Source organism: Micropterus dolomieu, linkage group LG01, assembly GCF_021292245.1.
Source record: "Micropterus dolomieu isolate WLL.071019.BEF.003 ecotype Adirondacks linkage group LG01, ASM2129224v1, whole genome shotgun sequence".
In the NCBI taxonomy this organism is placed as follows: Eukaryota; Metazoa; Chordata; class Actinopteri; order Centrarchiformes; family Centrarchidae; genus Micropterus; species Micropterus dolomieu.
The window spans coordinates 28050688-28070511 of NC_060150.1; the positions used below are offsets into that span (position 1 = coordinate 28050688).

General features: G+C 39.8%; 2 protein-coding genes across 4 annotated transcripts in view; one reads left to right on the forward strand and one right to left on the reverse strand.

The window, feature by feature from the left end:
* adarb2 (adenosine deaminase RNA specific B2 (inactive)) overlaps positions 1-16111 on the forward strand; it is a 171363-nt gene extending 155252 nt beyond the window's left edge. The window contains exons 5-8 of the mRNA XM_046048636.1: positions 9726-9894; positions 13882-14033; positions 15726-15894; positions 16105-16111. Of these exons, the coding sequence (XP_045904592.1) occupies positions 9726-9894; positions 13882-14033; positions 15726-15894; positions 16105-16111 (497 nt within the window). The remainder of the gene's footprint in view (positions 1-9725; positions 9895-13881; positions 14034-15725; positions 15895-16104) is intronic.
* Positions 1-19824, reverse strand: part of LOC123979218 (WD repeat-containing protein 37-like) — a 1096407-nt gene that overhangs the window by 1058910 nt on the left and 17673 nt on the right. The gene's annotated exons all lie outside the window — the stretch shown is intronic.

Consider the following 19824-nt stretch of genomic DNA (forward strand, 5'->3'; position numbering starts at 1 on the left):
ATACAGCTTTATCTTGAAACCGTTTTTCTTTCTTAGTAGGCTCAGTAGATTTATGACAGCAAAGTCTGATACCCACTGCAGGGCCTAAAACATCACTTAACACAATACTGGGTTTCCAAAGAATGCTCACCCAACTTAAAAATAATCACCGTAACCCCTAGAAATGGAACCAGAACTGACAGATTAGACAGCAATAGTAGATAGAAAGACATACAGTGGAAGTAATGTTACAAATCACAGGGCCTTCACTTTTTGTGGCGGGATATAACAAAAAAAATGACCATACACACACAAATGCACAAAGGTCTACACATGTGGAGTGCTGACACACAAATCCATACACACACATAGGAGTGTTATCTCCCTGTGTGGCTGCAGGCGGTGGGGGTGCAGGGGTCAGTGAGGAGGGATTGGTATCTCTGCTGTCTTTGGAGTGCTGCAGCTCATCAGTTTAGTCTTCAGTGAAACCGCCGCTCATCCTGACCTAATCCAATATCCCTCTCCTCTCCTCTGCCTCCCAGTAATTGCTTCTGTTTGTTTATTAATAGCACACGTTATCTTCAGAGATCCAGACGTAGGGCTGCCAAGTATTCACAGTGAGGCGGCAGCAGCAGCAGCGGCGGCGTGGTGGCCAGTGTCCGTACAGTCAGACACCAAACTTGACAGGAATACTGGGGAGTCCTGTTCCCCCGTCCCCCTCCCATCTCACGCCACCCCCTGTTTCTCTGTGTGTCTCATGCCTCTGCTTTTGCCTCAAGAATATTAATCAACGTTCAGCTTTGAACCGTATACAGACAGCAAACCCCCACCCTTGCTGGAGTCCCGCCGAAACAGTTGAGCCGCAACCTGAGTGAGATTAGCCTCGCCACCAGGCTGAGAGTTGTGAGACGACCGCCAAAGTAAACCACCAGCCCACATTGTCAAATAGTGTGGAAAATCTCATTTGAATCGATCTGAGATAACATTGGGTGCCTGGAGATGGTAAACAGTGTTCAGATGTGCTCAGAGACATGAAAAATCAGGAACGTCCACGTGGAAAACGTTAAAAAAGACCCCCCTTCCTCCTCCTTTTCTTTTTTTTTTTTTTTACTTGTTGTTTGGGTGGGATGAGAGAATCTTCTTCTGAGGCTCTTTTTATTCGGCGGGATGAGAGACTCCGAGTGGGGAAAAATACCACAGGGACTCAAAGAAAGAGATAAGAGCAAAGGGTTTCAAACAAGTTGATTACAAATGACGGTTAAGCTATGGTTCTTAGTCTGCATATCCGTTTTCAAATAGGGATTTTTCTCTACCCTTTATCTGGTTTTCCGGCTGCTGCAAATTTTAACGTTCAATAATCACATCCGGCAACAAAACAGCTTGCAAAAATTAGCAGAGATGTGCCCAGGGTGTGTTGCAGCAGAGAGGGAGATTTGAGAGCTTCAGCAGCATTTCACAAAGACACCCTCATGTGTTCAGAGTGGTTGCCTGTTAAAGCTAATAAAGATTCAACAGGGTGCGTTCTCTACTCTTGCCAAGTTGTTGTTGTTTTTTTTCTGTGAAAGTGCTGAGCATTTTTAGAGCATGTCATTCAAATGACACATGTCGGATGCCATTCTGTGCATTCATCCAACATCTTGTGATGAAAGATAGGATTTATGGAGCTCAACCTAAATGGCATATAAATGAGTTTACTAAAAGTTGACCTTGAGAGCTCATTCTGCTTTAGAAGAAAATGTTTTAATGTCTGCTTTATGGGGCCCAGAGATAATCGGTGGCTTATTGGGGAAAATGTTCCCCGTTTTAAAAACCATATTATAAAGAATAAAGGGATTCAGATAATAGCTTTGCCGTGCCTTGTGTCAAAATGGATCAAAGTTCATGGTAATGTCATTTATTTGGATTTTTCTGTTTGACTCTCCCAGTGGTTCCTAATAATGATTGCCAATAAAGTATTCTTAGCAATCTGCCCTCACATTTCTCTTGAAATATGTAATTGCTGACAGACCTCTTCCCTATAGAAATCAACTTGTTTCAAGAATATTTTCGAAATAAATGTGAAGATCTTGAAAAGTAATAGTGTATATCACTTCTATATAGAAACAAACAGTTTTCTCTCCTCTGAAGGATAAGAGGAATGTATAAATAAATAACTATAACAGTAACTAATGAAATCACTTCGATGGGGTGCACTTTTTCTTTTGGGTACTTCACATCTATTCTGAGTGACTGATAATGACAGCACTGTAACATCATATTTATTTGATTGCAACACATAACAGTTTCATTCAGTTGAGCTTTAGTACAGTATGTGGAAAAAAAATGAAAGGGCATTCCATCATTTTTAGACACAAAGTTCAGTTAACTCATCTATTAAGCCTGCAAAAACTGTTTTCCTTCTGTAGCTCTTCGGGGAACTTTCCAATGTTTGAAAAATGCCCGTGCCAAGATAACCCTGATGATGATGTTATCTTGGCTAGTGCCTCATATTTAAGCAGCTTGCGAGAAATATTTAACAGAAGGCCAGCGTAACAAACTAGAGGTGTAAAAGATGTTGGGTTTTACGAAACCAGTAGCATCTTTCATTCAAGTGGCCGAATGAAAGATGCTACAGAGTCGCATTATGAGACTTTTAGGATCCAGAGTTTTTGCAGCTGGACACTTATTAGAGACTAAAAAGTCTGGATATCTCAGCTCCACCCCTACCACATATGGAGCATAGCCATTGCTTCTAATGTTTTTTTGTCCCTTGTTGACACTAATGACCTTGCTGCACCAAACATTGTTTTCCCAGAAGAGGCCAGCTCCTTCAGACAAAATATGAATTCATGTGAGGCTGTGTGGTCTAATAGCCTAAAAGACTGGCTCACAGTCTGCTGCAGCGCTGTGTAATGTAGTGTGATGCAGTCTGGGTGTGAGAGGCCATTTTGCCAACATGCAGATAGAGCAAGTGGAGAACCAGTGTTGTGGGGTGGAAGTAATGGAACATTAGGCAGGAACACAGGGGTGAAACATACGTATGCTGTTGCTGTTTGATAAACATGATGACTTAAACTCTTATGTACTTAAAAAAACTGGTTCAGCAAAAATATTTTCAGATTTTACATTCAGCTTAAGAGTTATTCTGGTTGTAATGCCCCGCTTTGTTAAAGGAGACACTAGGTTCTGTTTTTGTGACTCAGTGGCACAATCAATGGCAAAGTTGGAAGCAGAGGGCTATTTAGAAAGAATACTTCAGTCACAGGTGCTGACATCAGTCATGAACAATAAAATTATCTCACCTCTTTATTTTGAAATCAGTAGGTCCAGATTCAACTACGATAAACTGGCCAACTTAGCCTCATAAAAGGCTGGCAATATCTTGAATGTGATTATTTTGGTTGAAAATGACTTGAATGTGAGTGCAATTTGCTCACACTGGTCGGCAACGCCTTCAAAATTCCCATTAGCTTCGCCCCCTGAGGTGCAGCCAAGTTCAGCAACATCAAAATACTTGTGTTAAATAAATACCTATGTTCACCTGACAAAAAAGTCTCTGTTCCATGTGCTGTCACAAAGTGTGTTTACCTCCTGAGTTGCCATAGTGAGGCATTGTGTGCTTTGTCTTCCTGTTAAAGGCCGCTGACAGTATTGTGCACTGAACAGTATAGTGCAGTTACCATAGTGAGTAGTTCCAGGTCTCAGTCTGTGATATACATGCTTTTTGACAATGCTGTTATCCTGGGGTGTGACATCTTTGAATCACCAGTAACAGATGTATTTGTGTGTGAAGAGTGCCTCAGGCCTTTGACTCTACTCTACCTTGTTCCTTTTGACCCTCTCTTTTTGTATTTCTGTGATGCAGCTGATTATTCCTGGTTTAAAAACAGCACACTGCCTGTGGGCCTCTCTATCTCTTCTGTGTGTCTCTCTCTCTCTAACTCTCTCTCTCTCTAGCTCTCTCTTTCATTCATCTCTCATCCTCTCCCCTTTCCTGCAAACTGAAGGCAGCCTCTCTGCCAATTTCATGGCAGGGTAGTGAGCAGCGCAGCAGAAATTATCCACTGCAAAATTGATCTAAACAATCGCAAAGTGGAACGGCAAGGAAAAGCAGGAGAATGAAATTGGGAGAGTCTGTTACCTTTTTGAACTTGCTTTATCACCGAGAAGGGGTGCATTGCTTACAGGGTATGGCAATACTACAGCTCATGATATAGAGATTGAATGGTTCTGTACAGTCATAAATCTTCTGTTTTCTGTGCAGTAGTACAATAGGTTCAACCTGCTCTGTTTTAGACCTTCATTTATTATTCCCCCATTAGTGATATTTACAACAAAATGTGTTGAAAGATGCTTGAAAGTTGTCTTATTATGCTCATTTTCAGATTCATAATTTAATGTAAGGGGTTGTACCAGAACAGGTTTACATGGTTTCATTTTCAAAAAACACCATATTTTTGTCACACTGCACATAGCTGCAGTATCTCTTTTAACCTTTTGTGCTGAAGGCTTTGTTTTAGCAACAGAGTGAAGCATCTCATTTGGTTGGGAGTTGCACATGTGCAGTACATAGTTAAGGAATACTAGCCAATCAGAAGCAGAGTAGGGCGGGTCCTGACAAGCCGCTAACCAAGGCTTCAGTTCAGCTGTACATGTTCCCAAACTTAGCAACCTAGACTGGAGCAAAATTTTCAGAGTGGTAAGTAATAAATAAATTTGTAAGAAATGCACCTTTCACATGTAAAGTTTTAACTGTGCACTGTCTCTACATCACGGTAACAATTTTATGTCCATTGACTGCCTTGGAGGGTAGCTAACATTTGGAAAGGTGGGTGGACGTCTTGTCACTGTGTGTGCTGCAGCTCAGTGTGTTTCCCCATCAGTGATTTGAGGGCTTGCCTGTCTAGCTGCTAGATGGGCATTATGACACGTGTTGCATAGTGACACAAATAGGTTACGGAAGTAAAGGCTGGACACAGTCGAGCTGTTTTCTGGCAGTTCTGGGGCAGTGTTTCCTGTGGGAGATGGTAACTCCCTTTCAGGAGGACTTTGGGCACTTTCACTTTACAAACTTACATGTACAAAAAAGATAATTACACAATAAAGGAAAGGGAAAGAGCATGAAGATACCTCTAATAGTTTGATCTAAGTTATATAGACAGCATATACATAATTATTTTAATGTCCTGTTTACACCCTGGCAAAGATGTGATGCTAGTAAAACATGTAAGTGAACAGATGTATAATGATTCACTAGAGAAGCATTGAACAGGGTCCATTATTATTAAAGATACAGAATTAGAGAGTCTCTTTGCAAAATGTCTTAACCATTGAAACCAGTCTTACATGAAGCATTTAAAGCTGCTATTATGAATGTACCCATGTCTGCTTGTATGTGAAAGGTGTTGCTGTTAGTGATGAGAGCTAAAGGAGATACAATATTGACGACTTGAATTGAAGCTTTCTGCTGTAGTTTCAGGGCAAAAGTTGAACTTGTTTTACCCTATCTTAGACTTTCCTTTCTTCTTCTCTATGCTCTTTTTTCCTAAACTGCCCCCACACACACTACACACACATCTCTCCCTTAACTTTTTCCTCCCTTGCCCTCCTTCCCATTCCTCATCAGTGGAGGTGTCAAGACTCTACCGCCGCAGTGCCATCTGGGCCGAGGCTGATAAAAGCTCATGCGCCGGGCCGGCGACGCCTGCAGGTCTGACAGAAGCCAGTGAGGCCTGACTTTCAGAGGCGATGGGAGAGATTTGTGGCACCCAAGGAAGGAACTGCATGCCGTTAATGTGCTGATCCAGCCTCTCTCCCCTTTGCACCACCAGTCAGTCAGTCAGGCCCTGCACTGGCCTGAATCCTCACTGAGAAAAGTGTCTTTTTCTCAACGGAAAACCAACACGAGACTGGAAGACTTTGTGATCTGTGATCTCTCTCATAGCATTTGGTTCATGTCTCACATTGAAAACGCTGCTTGGGTAAGATGGGTTAGAAGCTTCTATCATGCTGTCCTAGACAGATTGGGATGGAGCGAATGTCGTCCGGAAGGGTAAAGACCATTCACCCATACATTTGCCTGACACCACAGCAATGCTCATTCAAAAAATCTCGTCTGGCAACAGCAAATCCCTTCCTCATTCTCTATACCCAACTGTCTTCCCGGCATTAGAAATATACAACCTCAAGGTCAGTAAGTTAGTCAGTGATGGTCATATAGGAGAATGAGGAACTCCTATTTACTTTAATAACATCCCAGGACCTCAGTTTTAGGTGCAGTTGTCTCATGGATATAAAACAGTAGCAAAAGTGGTAGGATGGTAAGGCTGTGAAGTATACTGACATTTGGTCAGCTGTGCTATGCCTATTTTAGGGTACTGATTTCTAAAGGTCCATGGTAAGGAAGACTCAGGTGGAAGAAGCATCATGCTGATAACCTCCTTCAATGTGTTTTCTAGGCCTTCATGATTTGTTCACTTCATTTGTTGTAGTGGATCCCTGTATCTGTATCCCAAAGAGGACATAATAGGTTTCCTTCCCAGAGAATAAACTATCAGTATCTAGTCCTCCAGGTGTGTTTGTAAAATGTTCATATGTTCAGGCATATGCGTCTTGGTAGCTCACCTGCTAGAGAGCATACTATGTATTAGGTCTGTACTGCAAAAGGCCAGGTTCAATTCCAGCCCTGGGGTCTCATTTATAAACTGTGCGTACGTACAAAACAGGGCTGGAAACGTGAGTACGCCACTTCCCAAGCAAAGGTTGTGATCTATAAAAAATAAACTTGACGGGAAAATGTGCGTCCCGTAAGTAAACTCTGAACCATGCCTACGCACATAAAGAGGAGAAATGAGAAACGGCGACTCACGTGGCAGAAGGATGAAACTGTTTGAAATGAATAGGCCTACTATTGTGTAAAATATATCGAAATATTACCTCTGAGTAGTATAGACTTAAAGCCTTTCTAAATAATAATACACTTGATTTTCCCTGAAGTGCACAATAAAAAAACATAATTTAAGATCATCTGCGGCGCACAAAAAGAACCATGCCTGAGGATAATAAACACAAACGGAGATATCTGTTTCTGCAAAAGAACACCTCAAATATGTTGGACAGTTTAATCAGGAAACTAATAGGCCTACTTGCATGCATTGAAATTTATTCTCATAAATAAGGTGAACAGGAGGATAAATTATATTTAAATTGATGCCGTTTTCAATGCGTCAGTCGAGCAAATACGAGAGCATAGTTTCATGTATTGTTATCACATGTTCGTTTCCTTACCGAGCCAAATGCTGTGCGTAAGCGTGTGGATGTGATGCGCTGCTTGTAAAAACACATTATGGAAAAATAACACTATTTTATTGTCATTTACAACAAGTCATAGGCTATTTCTTTCAACTCATCACCAGCCTCGTTAAGTGAGTGGAGTGTTTGTGTGTCCTAAATACAAGTTTAAACACAGGTGAAATGCATTTGGTTTACTCACCTTTCAAACGAGGGATTCCAAATTAGTACCTGGGTCATCCTGTCTTGCGCGTTTGTGTCCCCCTCCGGTCAGTGATGTCACTACAAGAACGTCAGTGTCACACTGAGTTGAATCTCGTTTTGTAGCTTCTCTGTCAGAATTTGCCTCCTTTTCTTCCTGCAGTCAGGACGTATTAATATTAATGAGGGGCGTTTCACTGACCATTTATAGGCAACTATGGGCGTTTGAAGGGTCGGACATGGCGCTCCTTCATATGCGCCACATTTCAAGTTAATTGTGATTTATAAAGGGAACTTGCTTACAAGCGTGCGTACGCACGGTTTTATAAGTCTGAACATTTTTTGGCGTACGCCATTTTTGCCTTTTGGGCACACGTACCTTTTTAGTGAGGATTCTACGCACAGTTTAATAAATGAGACCCCTGATCCTTTGGTTCATGTTGTCCTCTCTCTATCCCTATCCCCTGCATTTTCTGTCTTTCTCCAGCTTTCACTTTTACAATAAAACAGAAATGCGAAAAATAATGTTGTGAGGAAGGACAAAGACTACTCAGATGGCTATAGAGCCTTGGATGTGACCACATACTGTATGTCAATGATTGGGTCATTGCAGCACCATTAAAGGGTAACATGGGTATTTTGGGGTATGTTTTTGCGTGTATGTGACTGAGACAATTTTTCTTTAAAGTGGTCAAGTACTGAGTGAGCACAAAACAGGGCTGCAAGGTAATCCTTGCGGGCAAACTAAAGTGCTTGTTTTTGCCACTGACAGGCTCGGATTGTTATGATAAGTGTCTTGCAACATTATGAAAAGGATCCCTACTGATATAGACCTTTTTAAAGAGGATGACAGTTTAACCAGTGGCTTTGACAAGAGCAGTATAGCAACTGCTTCTGGTTAAACAAATAGGGTCTTACTCTACTCAAAGTCACACAGAGAGCATCCGTTCAATGTGGGTTTGAGAGTAAATATGGAGAAAAGTATCCTTCCTTTTCTGTTTTTAGACTCAGCTACCTCCAGTGTGCGGTTGAATGTGAAGAGATGGTGCCAGTCCAGTTTATAGGTGGAGGGTCTCTTCCCTCACACCTTGGATCCAACTAATCCTGGCTGGTGTGGTGTGATAGCAGCTTCTGAGGAGACGCTCACTCATGCTCACTCAGAGAACTGTGGTTATGGAAATAACCAGAATGACCTTTTTACCCTGTTCTCCTCTTATGTTTTCTTTTTCATTTCATTGTGTGAGCAAAGGGAACTCTTCCAACCTTGTTAAATCAAGAAGTGACCAAGTTCAGTCTGAGGTGTATTTTGCCATCCATCCATTACTTTTTATTGTTGCATTTTATTGGCTTTCGAAATGTTTTACTGCCAACAAAATTGTTCTTTGTATCTTATCAGTTCCTGTATTTTATTTTATGATACTTCCCTCTAAACATACTGGGCTTGGCATGACAATGTTTTATACAGTAGTGCCAGGACATTTTTGGCATAATTATGCCAAATGTGTATTCACTACTTCCTTAGGCCAAGTTGGAAAAGTGTAAAACTGTTAAACTGCACAGGTGCGTACAGTGTGGTGACCTTATTGGTGGAAAATGTATTCTGTATCCCAGATTCCAGTCTTTATTGTGGCCATTTTTTCAAAAAAGAAATGTTCGAACATCCAACACTCAGCATCACAATTTACTGATGATACTAATGTTTCTGTCCCTCTGGACCTCTTGACAAATGTTCAGAAGGACTGAAATGTTCGTATGATCAATAAATTATGATGCTGAGCAAGAGCAGTGTGCAGGATCTTCTTTTGTCAAGCCTTTTTTCTGGAAAAGGCCTTGTGGCAACTGTAGTAAAAAAAAAAAAAAGAAAATTCTAGACACTTCTGCCCCACACAAATTAGTTGAATTCTGACATACGATTTATTTATGTTCTCTTCCAAACCTAGTCTTTTTTGATTATACATAAATATCTTGCAAACAGGGAAATAGTTGCATGTATTGTCCGAGCACCTTTCACCTTTGCCTTTTCACCTTTGCTCACCTTACTGTTTCCTGTTTATAATTTCAGCAATCAAAGGAATTCAAGTCTGTTTTCTTCCTTTGTGAATGTGTGTGTGTGTTCTTGGACTTCTTTCTGACAAAATGCCTCCCTCATACAGAAAGTTGAGGAGGGACATGTATTTGGTATTAAACACTGGAGGTTACTATTAAACTCAATCAATGTAGTCAATGGAAGGCATGACAAGCACAATAACATATTTCTGTGTTTAATTGTTCAACAGGTCTGGACCTGAGGCACGCCCAGGTGGTGGTGTTATCCACAGGCACTAAGTGTATCAACGGGGAGTATCTGAGTGACCAGGGACAAGTGGTCAATGACTGTCACGCTGAAGTCACGGCCCGCAGAGCTCTGCTACGCTTCCTCTACTCTCAACTTGAACTCTTCTTGAGGTGATAGAGCTGTCTTCTGCTGTATATTTAAGACACACAGACATTCTTTGAGTGCTGCACTTGAAACCCCTGTGGTATTTACATTCTTAATCCCCTGAAATAGCCAGATAATGCTCGCTAGCAACTAACTAGTCGATTGGTAGTCTGGAAGGCTGGCTTACTATTGAAAAATCAATTGCCTTCATCATGCTTCCTTGCTGACTTGGCGGAAACGACTACTCTGCTTTTAGCCAAAAATACAACATGGAGGGTGGTTTCTTTTTAACGCTGACTCAGAAAACAATTAAAGCATTATGCTGATTGGATTAAAATCCTCTAATGTTGATCTTTACATAGCAAGAGAATTATTCTTTATGCAAGTTTCAAATAACCAATTCAAAACTAAAGTAGTGCTGCAACTAATTTTTATCATTGATTTGTCAGATGATTATTATCATTGGCATTAATCGAATAAGTATAGTATAGTCCATAAAATGTCAGAAAACAGTGAAAAATTCCCATCACAGTTTCCTAAAGATTCAACCATCCAATCAATCTAACAAGTATTTACATAGTCTGTTTGTTTGTCTGTTTGTTTGGGGGGTCAGTCTAGTTACCTATTCACTTTTTGTTGATTTACTAAATTGAATAATCATTTCAGCTCTAAACCAAAGTTGATATTGATTTGTATGCAGCTATAGAGCTTCTACAGGTCAAATCAGGATCATGTGGGTTAAGATGAATTTAACCAGTGGTGGAAGAAGTATTCACATCCTTTACTTAAGTAAAAGTAGCAATACAACAGTGCAAAAATACTTCCACATGAGTTTTACAAGTCATACAAGTGCAAAAATATTATCAGCAAAATATACTTATAGCAAGACTATGTAACTTTTGAAAGACGTATTAACACATTATTCCTCTTAAAGATTATAAGTTAAAATCATTAGTAATAAATCATCCCCTCGGTTCAATGAACTCAGTGGTTTTGCAGCTTGCTGCAGTTGTCCAAATAAAATTAAATTGCTTTTTGACCTGCTCTGTAAATCACTTGTGGAAGATTTTTATATTATTTAAGTAAAAATAATAGTATTTTTTTTTTTCGGTTTCATGATGGCTCAGCCAATCAAATCTTGCGTAAAGCAATAACATCAGCGTTCTATCATAGGTGGGGCAGATGGTCCCACTGAGCCAGACAGCAGCCTGCTACACAACAGAAAAGCCACAGACAACCCTAACAACAACCCACATCAGCTTTCTTGCGAGAGTCTCCTTTTTATCTAACTTACAAACATTAACACAAGTCTTGTGCTGCACCATGGGCTGTTGAACGAGCCACCAAACACACATTTACTGGGGAAAAGTACGCTGCTAACATCAGTTTGCAGGCTAAATACCTATTGTGGCTAGAGTGACCAGATGTCCCAAAACATTTTAGGTAGTCCTGAATTACAAGCAGTTGTCCCGAATCCTGTCCTGTTTGTAGTGAAAATTCAAATAAACCTGAGTTTTGATTATTTATAGCCATATAAAACATTAAATACTGATTCTTTTGGTGTTGCCCACAAATGGGCACTGTTCCGGCTCTCCATTGGCTACAGCAGAAACTGTAGGCTATCTGGACATTTTGTCTTTAACGTTGTTATAGCCATGACGCTAAAGACACCTCTTATTGTTTTCTTATGTAGATGAAGATAGTGAAGTTGCAGTCGCGAGGACAGGGGAAGTGTAGCAGAGAAAGATGTGATAGGCACCTCACTGATAAAATGAATAAAATTAAATAAATTGTGTATAATGGATCATGATTTTCACAATGTTGCATACAGCACAGTCATTGTGTTTTCTCTAATGACAGCTTCCTGAACAAGAGTTATTAATTTTAGCTATCCTGTCCCAAATTTTACCTATTCTCATCTGGTCACCCTAAATGTGGCTGCTCAGCAGCAGCACATTCTGCCCATCACATATAGATAACAAGTTTGTTCCCTGCGGTGTAGTACTGGCACTCTGGCAGCCTCCCAGCTGCCGTCAGTCAAACACAGACAGGGACACACCCCTCCAGCCGTCTGAGATGAGCAAGAGTATTTTCCCCAAAGACCTTTTTTCTTATTTTAATTTTAAAAAACTCTCTCTTAACTCTACATTGAAAATAAACACAATGAAATTAGTTTTGACTAAAATAGGATCACTAAATTGGATTTCGGCACTTTAAAGTGGCTAAATGTAAGCTAATAATAATTATCTAACATAAGCTAGATATTGCAATGTTACTGACATTACTGAGTCATTTAAATTTCCAAATGAGTCTATTACTGCTACTAGTGATACTGTTACACTGTTTTTTTAACCATTGTTGACACAGTGGCTATACGCATAAATGTACACTATTATTATATAATTGAATTATTAATACTGACGATGTTTGCAGCATTTTTGCTAATATACACAGTACCTCAAAATTGTATTAAAGCATAGTACTTTAATAAATGTACTCACTTACATACCACAAGTGAATATATATTTAGCTTATATCAATAAGTAAGACTGCTGCCAACAGGCTGCGCAGGGTTTATAGACTTTAGTTTCCAAATTGCCGGCAACCATTTTAACATGCATTACATTAAATTATGCATTACAGTAAGCGTAATAGCATTACATATCTTGTTTAATGTGACCTCCCGCTGCAGTGCCAAAGAATGCTCTCTCCTCTATAATAAGCTCCATGGAAACAGCACTGCTTTGTTCATCAGAGACTTTTCAATAATCAACAAGCCATATGTGCGCTGCTCTCTTCAGCTAACTAAGCATACTATCACACACTCAACTGGTTCATGTTAGGGTCTCAATGGCCTATTTGTTTTTAGCACTTTTTTAAGTGTAGCTACTTTGTGTGCCTTTGCAACCTGTACAGCATGCTCTAGTGCAAACAAACTCTCACGAAGATTTTTACCAGTATGAAGAGACAGTCTTGGTGAGTTTTGACTCCTACCTCCAGTGCATAAGCATATATTATGTTTTTGAACTCCCTGAGGAACTCGAAAGCTAGGCTGATTCATCAGATTAGTGGCTAGAAGTCTAGATTGTTGAATGTCATATTTGCATACAGAGCAGTGACTTTTTGTCTAAGAACAATGCTGGATGGCAGCTACAGAGACTTTGAAGCTGAGCTAATGGGGAAGATAACTCATAATGCAATGACAAAACAAAATGCCAGAACTGCCATATTTACACTAAGTAAAAGGACAGACTCTATATAAAGAGTGCAATCGTGCTTTGCATTGTGATAAATATACTATGTGTGCATTTATATATATTTGTAGATATTTAAATTTTATTATGTGTCACCTTATACGCCATATTGCAAGTATTCAGCTCGTTGTTAATGGATTAGAATACTTCTGATTTAGCTGTCCGACAAACTACGATTATCACTAATCCATCTGGCAGACTTTTTTATTCTTCTTCAGCATCTTTTCTAATGAATCATATCTACCGTGTTTTCTTGTTACAATATAACATTATGCACAGGTAGCAGTTGCTAGCATTAAAGGTGTGTCAGACAGAAAGCGTGTTATTCACGTGAATTTGACTGCTGGACCTTTGTGTAGTCTGAGTTTACTGATACCAAGCAACGAATTTGCTGACTGTACAGACTTTGATGTGTTAACCTTAACATTAGCTACTTAGTAGATAATACTGAAAAGAAAAAACATAGTACTTAATTATGACACCTTCATGACTCAAACGCAAAGCATGTATAGACCATTCTCTCTGTTTCCCCTGAGACATTTCGTGAGGAGTCTGTCGCAAGGAGTCTGTCTGACAGCAGGAGAATGGACTGTGGTTAGAGAGGGCCAGTGTCTATCTCTCTCCATCTCTGCCTCACTTCATCATTGGAAACGAAAAGTGGAAATGTGTTTCTTATGCTTTGATGAATGGTGCCACCCTTCTCATCAGTCTCCCTCGTACTTGTTTTCTTTTTTGCTTTTCTTTTTTTTGCTACTAAAGTAAAAGGCCAGAGGACTGGGAGGAGTCGATATTTGTGCGGCGTAAGGAGTGCGGCTACAGGTTGAGAGACGACGTCCATTTCCACATGTACATCAGCACCTCGCCGTGTGGGGACGGGAGGCTTAACTCACCCTATGAAATCACCACTGACTGTAAGACACCAAGGCTTTATTTCCCTGTTTCTTTTTACATAAGTTGAAAAAAAGACTTATTATTTAAATTGTGGTATTTTTAATATATATCATGCATTTCTATTTAATGTAATCACTTTAATTTTCTCTATCATATCATTCTGTCAGTCATTCTCTTAGGTTTATAGAGAGATGATTTTCTCAGGCAGATATTCTGAAAGCCACTACGCTGCTTTTTTTTTCTTCAGACACTGTCAAGAAGCCGGCAACCTTTTCATGTCACATATCGTCTTTGGCCTCTTTCAGCCACGCTGTGCTGACTAGATGAAATTTTATTGCTTACCCACTGGAAATAAATTGTATATTCATTTAGACGGTTTGCCCAGCATTTTTCTGGTGGCCTACGAGTTCAGAAATGTAATCTGGACTGCACTTTCCATCAGTAGAATGTATATATTTCCCCCCTCCTTTCATCACTGACAATGAAGCTGCTATCCAGCTCTATGAATATACTACAGCACAGAACATGGTGAGGTATTCGTGAAACCAGTAAGGATGGACAGAGAGAGAGGGAGAAAATATGATGCTGTCATTGGGGAAGCCTTTGAACTAGACGCTTTTGGTCATTAAACCTTTTAAATGTTCTGCTGTGCGCTCTCAGAGATTAGAAAATTACTTAGTACCTTTTTCCTGACTGTTCTTAAACATTTCTGAGCTGCAAGTCAGGGCTTAATTTTTAGCTGCTGTCACATCAGCCGAAGCAACAGCCATGGAGGAAGTGAGGGAAAGGAAGAGACAAGGAAGTGGAGCTTAAGCCTAAAGAAATGAGAGGTTATTTAAATAAAAACAGTTATTATATATGTACACTTGGCCACCCTATTAGGGAGGTATCCATACTGAAATTTTACTGAACAGCATAATTTATTCTGTGCCACTATATAGATGTTTCCTTCTTCCTGAAAATGTGGGGATTCTGTTTGTTTTTCTGATACTATGCAGATGGTTTCCAAACACCGCATTAGCGCTTGTAGAGGTCATGCAGCCCTGTACACCCACATGAAACCACATGAAAGTGGTTTAAACGGATCAAGGGCCTGGGCTCTCGCTAACGGGGTTAAAAAGATGAGGGTTGTACTGTTTGTTGAACATCAGACAATGAATAGAAAGTGTCCTAAGTGCATCGATGGTGCATCAAAACAGCTAAATCCCGGGGAATTGTTCCTTCACCTTCCTTCCAATACACAGACTGCTCTGTACGTCCAGCAGTCTAATCAAATACTTACTTCATTAACAGTTAGGTAGTCAACGCTCCAAAGATAAAATATTTGATTCCCTAAAAGAAGCCGTTAACCTCATTTAAACTTATGCTTTGAAAGGAATTGCAATATTTGTCCTCCGCTGGAATCTGTACCTGTCATGTTATTAAAATATATAATAGTAATGTTTTATTGCTTATCAGATTACCATAATACGGGATAAACTTTTAACCTTAGTCTATGCAGCTGGTTACACATGAACACCGACAATTAATAGCTGAGAACACCCCAAATTATACAGAGAATCTAACACTTAAAAGTTAATGTGTAAATGTAATGGATGATTTGTTATAATACATTAAAATCAATATTGGACAAATGTTGACTGTTTCCAGCTTATTTTAGCTGATGTCTTTTTTGACCTGGTTTATTTTGTATGTATGTGTTGTGTTGGCAGTACACAGCAGCCGACACCTCATGAGAAAGCACCGCAGCCACCTGCGAACCAAAATCGAGTCCGGAGAGGGGACAGTGCCGGTGCGATGCCGGGGGCCTGTCCAGACGTGGGATGGCATCTTACAGGGAGAGCAGCTTATCACCATGTCCTGCACAGACAAGATCACCAGGTCAGTCCTGCCAGATCATACCTTTTGGTACTTTATGGGGTTAAGGTTGTTGTTTTTTGGCACTCTTTCTGTCCAAAATCAAATATTTCCCCCTTTTATCCTGCCTCATTTTATAGGTTGATTTTGCAATCTGTCAAATGGGTCAAAACTAAATTGGATAAACGCACCTCTCTGTGCAAACTGACGTATAATGCGGTTGCTGTGGCTCAGGAGGTAGAACAGGTCCACTGATCATAGAGTTGGCAGTTCAATCCCCACCTCCTCCTGTCCACATGCCAATGTTTCCTTCCCTGAACCCCAAATTACTCCCAATGGTTGGACATCTTGCTGCCATCGGTGTGTCCATGAATGAGTGGCAAAAACCTATTTTGACTTAGCAGTGCAGTTATTTGCGTATGGGTTGTGTTGATTATATTGCAAAGGTGGACACAGGACACCCTAACACACTGTAAACTCCTAATGCAATCAACACATTCTTTCACCCAGGAGGTCTCTGTAAGAAAACAATGGTAAACGGATTGATTGAAGGGTTAACTTTATTAGGAGATCAGCTGCCTTATGAGAAGGAGTGATCTGTGTTTAATAAAGCATTTTCAAATGAGCCGGAAAGCTTTGGTTGATATTTACCTTAGTGCATCTGTGTGTATAGGTGCATGTTTGTGTTGTCGGAAGCCATGCTGTATGTAAAATCATTTGTAGTCCGTGTGGTGACTATTGATTTCCCATGTGTGACTTGAACGGCTAATCCCATTCTAATGAATAAGCGTTTTAATGACGTCACTGTTTTAATCTCCAGATCTGTAGCGCTGACTCTCCTCTAGCTGACATATTAGTCACACAATCCTTTACTCACTGTGGGCTATTTATTTATACTTTACAGGTAAATGCCGAAATGTAAGGTAAAGGTTTATTTTCGTTGAACCAAAAGTGTAGGCTTGCCAGTACAGCCAAGCAGTTTGGTTTGGAAATACTTTCAATTGTTCCAGTGCAGTGTCACTTATTTACCATTTATTTATTAGCCAATTTACTACTGGTAACACTCGTAGTTAACACTGAAGACAAAAATACAATGGAGCCAGTGTATGTTCTTATGTCCGCATGTTGGCAAGGCTGCGCAGGACAGACGGCAACGCTAAAACAGGACAGCTTTACTCTTCCGCCTCCGTTTTCACACTGACTTCATGTGTGAGGAGTGAAGGCATCGGTGTGTACACACTGGAGCATCTTTACAGGCAGAGGGAGACAGCCACACACACACAAATATGCATAATGATATTCACTGACTGTATATTTAATCATCTTGTGTGACTATAAGTTACACAGCAATATTTTACTTATAATATTTTTTAAGATTTGCTAGCATTAGCCACCATATGCTAGTGGTCACGCCAGAGTAAGGACGTACCAACAAAAAACAATTTGTAGCTTAGGAATTCAACTTTTACTTTGTATGAGAAATAATGTGCTATTTCTTCTTTTCAAAAGGTACATAGTTTCACTTTAAAACACACATAATTCACTGATTTATACAAACTTTAAAACTTTTAACTGTTTAACAAATGTTTTTGTTTTGGAAAAAGCAAATTAAAAGCAAGTACTATAACCACAACTGTACACTAACAATGTAATGTCTATTTAGAACAATAGAGCAACAGTCCCCCTTTCAAACTACTTCTGTAGTTTATTTTTGCTTATAGGTATAAGTGCTTATAGGTTTTAGCCTATAACTCAGTGGAGAATGTTCTGTAGGCTACATCACGAGCCAGATGTTCCTTGATGTACTTTAAACCGTTACTCATTACTAATAACTTTTTTAAAGCTGGGTCTCACACATAGGCGGAAATCACCGGGGGGAGTCGGGGGGTCATGTCCCCCCCTTAAAAGCCATCAAATAATATAATGATAAATACTTAAAACAATTGTGTAAATAGTAAAACAATACAAATACAAACACTTAACTGATTATTTTGTCTTTAATACAGATGATGCTGAGTCATTAATAAATTAATCATGACAAAAAGTTATGATAACCCCAATTTTTTTTCTATGAGCCCTCTATGTTATTATAACATTACCTAGCTTATAGCTTGTTTAACAGCTTTTTGGATTGTAACTCTTCTTCTACAGCTAGAGATGCGCAGATAGATCAGCTGGGGACTGAAATAGGCCGTTTATTTTCGACTCCGACCAGTGACCGGGGCCGAACAGTGTCAAATATCCAATTTTCTGCCAGTTACATTGAACGCTACAAACACTATGCACCGTGTTTCACGTGTGTGCACAGACAGTAACCTCATGTCACAGCCACACACACACACAGGCCAAAACATGTCTTAGGTGTGTGGAAGTTATTCGCGAGAGTGAAGAAGATGCAACGCTCACTGTTTACATCTGCAGAGAAACACACAGAAAGAGACACGGTGGATATTGTAGAGCAGGGAGCAGGTAAAGCAACAGTGAACACAGCTGTTGGTGACGATGCCATTCATACCACTGTGGTCTCTATCTGTAATTAACAACAAGCCTCCTCCACACGCGGCTCATCTGCTGCTGTGAAAACGGAATCGCGGGTGAAAAACCAAACGCAAGTTCTTTTAAATAAAACTTCTGACAAATAAAGTCAGAGCAGACAGAGAGAGAAAGAGAGAGAGACGACAGGTGTGGGTGAGTTCTTGTGTGTCTGACGGGAAAAGCAAGGTGAGCAGATTACTGTAGTTTGTGATTAGATTAAACACATAAATAAATTAAATGGTGTGCAATTTATTTTCAGCTCCTTCCAGTGAAAATGCTAATGTTATTTTATGATCAATGTTTCAGTATGACCATACTATTAAGACCAGTGAGAATAGCTAACATTTATACTGGTGCTGATGGAGATCCTAATAAATATAGATTTTTCCAATAAATAGTTACAAAAATGTTTGTGTATGCTGTCAGTTATAGATATAGATTCCAATTTTAAAGAAATGAAATCGGCCAAAAAAAATCAGTAACTGGAATCAGCCAGGAAAAAAGTAATCTGTGCATCTCTTACTACAGCGATAATCCTGTGTGTGAACCACTATTAGGCTAATACCGTAGATCTACTATTGTGTTGGGTTTTGCACATTATGATGTTAGGAGAGAACCTATGAACTTAAGTCATATTTAAACATCTATTGCTTTGTGTTGTTGACCAGAAAAATAGTAGTAAGACTTCTCTCTGTTTACACGTATCCTATAGGCCTACAAGTATAATTTTGGCTATTATTTGTTTCCCCTTCAAAAATTGCTCTTGAGAAATTTCATCTCACAGTAGGGGGGTACTGTGAGATGAAATTTACACCCATGCCATTGCCAGCGTTGTGTTGGACAGATTTGTGCTGCGGTGTTTATGAGAGAAAGAGACAAGCGAGAGGATTTGCTGTACGGTGTAGGTGCCAAATGTTCTCAGGTGGTCAGATCTGCTCGGGGGCCTGCACCTGTTGATAACGTGACATAACGTGATGACGTAGCAGATTGCGATTGGCAATCTTACGGATATAGTTTTAACAGGTCATCAGATCAACTATGGAGACCCCAGAGCCGTTAAATAATCTTATTTAAGTTAAATAATCAGGCATGTGATTGGCAAAGGGCAAAAAAGCAGGAAAATATACTGAGACCACCTGACACCCCGATTAAACTGGCGACGGCTCTAACATGGAAGGTAAAGCAGGATCCATGACAATATCTTATTTAATGGATGTGTTGCAGTGGGAATCAAAGACAAGGGTCTAATCCACTGCACCATCGCAACCTCTCTATAATAATTATTATTTTGTATTCATTTTTACCAAACTTCAACAGCTAGATGTGCAACATGAAACATGAAATAATTGAGTCTATAACTAAATAATGTAACTACTAACTTTCAAATTAGTTCAGTTGAAGTTAATAGATGATTTTTAA